This window comes from Geosmithia morbida (assembly GCF_012550715.1).
Source record: "Geosmithia morbida isolate 1262 chromosome Unknown scaffold_26, whole genome shotgun sequence".
NCBI lineage: Eukaryota > Fungi > Ascomycota > Sordariomycetes > Hypocreales > Bionectriaceae > Geosmithia > Geosmithia morbida.
The window spans coordinates 113,843-117,843 of record NW_023336213.1 but is presented as its reverse complement, the minus strand read 5'-3'; the positions used below and the strand labels follow the sequence as shown (position 1 = coordinate 117,843).

General features: G+C 55.7%; 2 protein-coding genes across 2 annotated transcripts in view; one reads left to right on the top strand and one right to left on the bottom strand.

Annotated features, from left to right (window-relative positions):
- Positions 1-86: 86 nt before the first annotated feature.
- On the bottom strand, positions 87-620 carry GMORB2_4807 (uncharacterized protein; the record flags this gene model as incomplete). The annotated part of the gene is made up of 1 exon (XM_035466781.1): positions 87-620. One exon carries the CDS (start codon positions 618-620, stop codon positions 87-89), a length of 534 nt encoding a protein of 177 aa, XP_035317940.1.
- Positions 621-2,741: 2,121 nt separating this feature from the next.
- The window catches only part of GMORB2_4806 (F-box and WD-40 domain protein 1/11), a gene marked incomplete at both ends in the record, with an annotated part of 2,418 nt that continues 1,158 nt past the window's right edge, over positions 2,742-4,001 (top strand). The window contains one exon of the mRNA XM_035466780.1: positions 2,742-3,991. Coding sequence (XP_035317939.1) covers positions 2,742-3,991 — 1,250 coding nt within the window. The remainder of the gene's footprint in view (positions 3,992-4,001) is intronic.

Genomic DNA, 4,001 nt, shown 5'->3' with positions numbered 1-4,001 from the left:
TCCTTCTCTCTCTCTCTCTCTCTCTCTCTCTCTTCTCTCTCTCTCTCTCTTCTCTCTCTCTCTCTCTTCTCTCTCTTTCTCTATTATCATTGTTTCTTCTTGTTGTTGTTATTGTTGTTGTTGCTGCTGCTGCCGCTGCTGCTGCTGCCCATACCGACACCGAGAAGAAAGCAGAGCCGCATAGTAGCACCCATATACACCCAGGGGACATTTCCCAGGTCGGCCGCATTCCATGACATGACGTCGTAGTACACGCGGGGGCCCAGCTCACGCAGAGAGTAGAGGTGGCCCAGGTCGGCGAGCAGCAGGACGGTCAGGACGACGGTCCAGACACGCATGTCTGTCGTGGAGCGGAGAACGAGGGCCTCATTCAGGGCGAAGAAGAGGTACATGTTTGCCAGCTGGGAGAGGGCCACGGATGTGGCTGTGGCTGTGGCTGCGGCGACGTCATCGGATGACGATGGGGGCGGGGACCCCAGCAGCTCGAGGTACTCTGCCTGACGAAAGTGGCTGTAGTAGGCGCCTACCAGGGCCGATAGGGGCTCGACGACGAGGAAGAAGAGCCTGTAGGGGAAGGGGAGACGGGAGCCGACTTTGGCCGTTGCGGTCGAGGCCATCATGTGTCTCGCGTGTGCAGATGGAGTGGTGTGTGTGTGTGTGTGTGCGTGTGTGCTCATACGATTACAGCTGGAAGGCTGAGGGTGGAACAGATACCTTCAGATGATAAGCTGTATCTTACTCAGGAGCATACCCTATAACAGTAGGTCGCGAACCCCGCTGACATGCAGATTGTCGGACGGTACGCATACACATGGTACGACGTGCGGCTTGTGCAGCTCGTATCATACATGCACTTTCCGATTCATGCTAGGATTCTTTTTTTTTTTTTTTTTTGCCTTTTTCTTTTTTCTTTTCTTTTCCTCTCTCAATCTTCTTCATGACTCGATGAAACCTGGGGAAATTTTTTTGGAGTTGTCGAGTACGGCTACATATGTACATGTGCTCCGTACGCATAGGCGACGACTAGTGAGTGGCCCAAGTCCCTACCGCCTCGTCTTTTTTTTTTCTTTTTTTTTTCTTGCGTCACGCTAATGTCTGTCAAAGAAGAGATTCCGAGCCAATGATGAAGCGACCTGATACACCAACGAGGGTGGCGATGTTCGACTACATATACATGCAAATGCTGCTAGCAATAATAATACTGTGTGTGAGATGTGAATTACGAGTAATCACGAGTTGGAGTTGCTAGTGGTTCGCCAACTGATACGAGGACGTGTACGGTATCCGGTATCGAAGCCAGTAACAGAGTCTACATGCTCTCCATCCAACTAACATGTATCGACCTTGCTGTACGTACTGATGATCCCCGTACCGTTTACCGATGTCGTACAGAGGTCGTCGTCCATCGTCCATCGCATAGAGTCTTAGCCGGTGGGGGCCAATGACAGAACTGAGCAGGCCCACAACCCCCTATCCCCTATTCCGTCCCTTATCCTGCCTATAGACGAATCCCCTGAGCCACTCCTCAAGTCCGCTGGGACTCCCTACGTAACCCGCTAATTACCTTGCAAACATCGTGAGGACCACCGGACTGTAGGCAGGACCACTAACCACACCACACCACCAACACCCCTAAATAATCACAATGCAGAATATTCCCCCAGACCCAGTCAAGCCTTTCCATCGGCACTCCCGCCTCGCATCTGTCCACCAAGCTGTCCAGTCTTGTCCACTCTTTTCTCTCCCCCCTCCCCTCCTCCCCTCCCCCCCCCCAAAAAAAAAAAAATCATGACGCTTCAGATCCAATTCATGGGGCCTTTTCTTTTCCTCTTTTGTCCGTCATTCCCATCTAACATTTCCCAAAAACTTTGTTTCATCTTATTCATTTATTCACTTTCTTTTCTTTAATCTCTCCTCTTAACTCAAGGGATCCCCGGTTCCTCCTCTGTTCCTTCTTCTTCTACTTCTCCCTCTTTTTCTTTTTTTTAAAAAAAAACAAAACATTCCTCCCTTTTAAAATTAAAACAATCCACTTCAGTCCATTTCACTTAAACGGTCACCTTGACGGAACATCCGCCTCACTCATTTGTGCCTCTGTTCTTCAGCGTCGATCCTTGTCGACAACAATAACCACCATCTGACAATCCATCGCAACTCAAAGTCTTTCCTTCTGTCCGCTTCTGTCCGACTCCACACACTTTTACCATTCTGTAAAACGACGTCGGTCCCCTCGTAACAGCCCTCCGCCTTTGTTTTGAAGCCCATCCAACAAACCCCCGGGTCCTCCAACCCCCAACCCCCCCCCCTCCTCCTGTTCTTCCCCGCGTCCCCTTGTCGACAATTTCTCTTCAAGAATATAAAAAGAAAAAACGGGAAAACACGCAGTATACGGAAACGTACGAGATCACCAAGGTATGGCTTTTCCCCTCCTCGCTGTCTCTCTCTCTCTCTCTCGCCCACGGCCACTTCCGTCGGTGGGCCGATATGGCCATCCCAGAGCTGCAGCTGACACTGAGACAAGTAATATTTCCAGCATTTTCTTCATCTCTTTTGCATCCGCACAGAGACAGGAAAAGAAAAGGAAACGCAGCAGAATACGACCTCTTGAAGAGATCTCTCCACGCGGGTGACGACGACAAACCATCGAGCCAGTACGTAAGCCATCCATCCTGCTTCGACCGTTCCCCTCACAAACACGCCCCCGAGACGACCGTTCGACGAATCGGCAAGAACAGCCCGACATGGGAGCGCGGGCTTTGGCCTCATCAGAGCAGCAGCGTATCATGGATGCCAATTCGGCCGCGGCCCAGCAGCTTCAGCAGGCCAGGGACAACCGTATGAGGAGTCTCAGCCTGTCGCTGCCATGGCGCCGTCCCAAGTCGACGACGCTCTCCCACGCCGCCGCAGACATGCCGGAGCTTCCCCAACAACTACTCTACGACGTGGCCGTTGAGGATGACGACCCGCTGGCCGCTAATGAGCCATCACGCTCCCACCTACGTCGCCTCAGCCACGGCCAGTCCCCGCACAGCTACCAGCAGCACCAGCAGCACCAGCAGCACCAGCATCACCCCGGCAGTGGCTTCAAGGGCATCTTTCGTAGAGCTTCAGTGTCCATTCGGGGCATCGTCCACCGCCGTCCGTCCTTGGCCGCCCCCAACGACACCCTGGGCGACAGCGACGCCGACGTTGCCCGTCCGATCACCGGCCGCCCCTTGACCTCCTACCCGGCATGGAACCGCTCCCGCTCGTCTTCGAACCGCCACGCCGTCCGTCCCTCACGGTCCTTCTACGGCCTCAATACGACGCACGAGCCCACCGCCATGCCGCCGCTCCCCCAGCAGCCCCAGCCCCAGCCCCAGCCCCAGTCCCAGCCCCAGGACGTCTCGCCGCTCTACTCCCCACGACCGGGCGTTGACGGTGAACCTCCGGTCATCCCCTACAACACTGGCGCCGCCGCTAAGGCGTCGGCGGCCATACAGAACGAGTACCTTGCCCGGCAGGGCCTGCAGAACCGCCGGCTCCAGCATCCGAGCGCCGCCAACAACGGCCTCGGTCTCGACAACAACGATGACGAGAGCGGTGTCGGCATCGCCGTCAGCGTCCCCGAGGCGGCCAAGGAGGACGCCCAGATTAGCAGGCTGGATTTCATCACCAAGCTGCCGACGGAGCTGGCCATCCACATCCTCGGCAACCTCGACGCCGCCGCCCTGGCGAAGGCTAGTCTCGTGTCCCGTGACTGGGGCGGCGTGGTGAGCAGCCAGCACGTCTGGAGGGAGTCGTGCTTGCGCGAGACGACGCGCACGTACGCCATGAGCGGTCCAATCAGACCCAATGTCGGTCTCGGCCTGCCCAGGAGCTCCCCCACAAGCGACTGGAGGCACATCTACCGCATCACCAAGGAGCTGCAGCAGAGGTGGAGGAAGGGGACCGCCAGGCCAACGTACCTGAATGGACACACGGACAGCATCTACTGCCTGCAGTTTGATGAGTACGCCCCC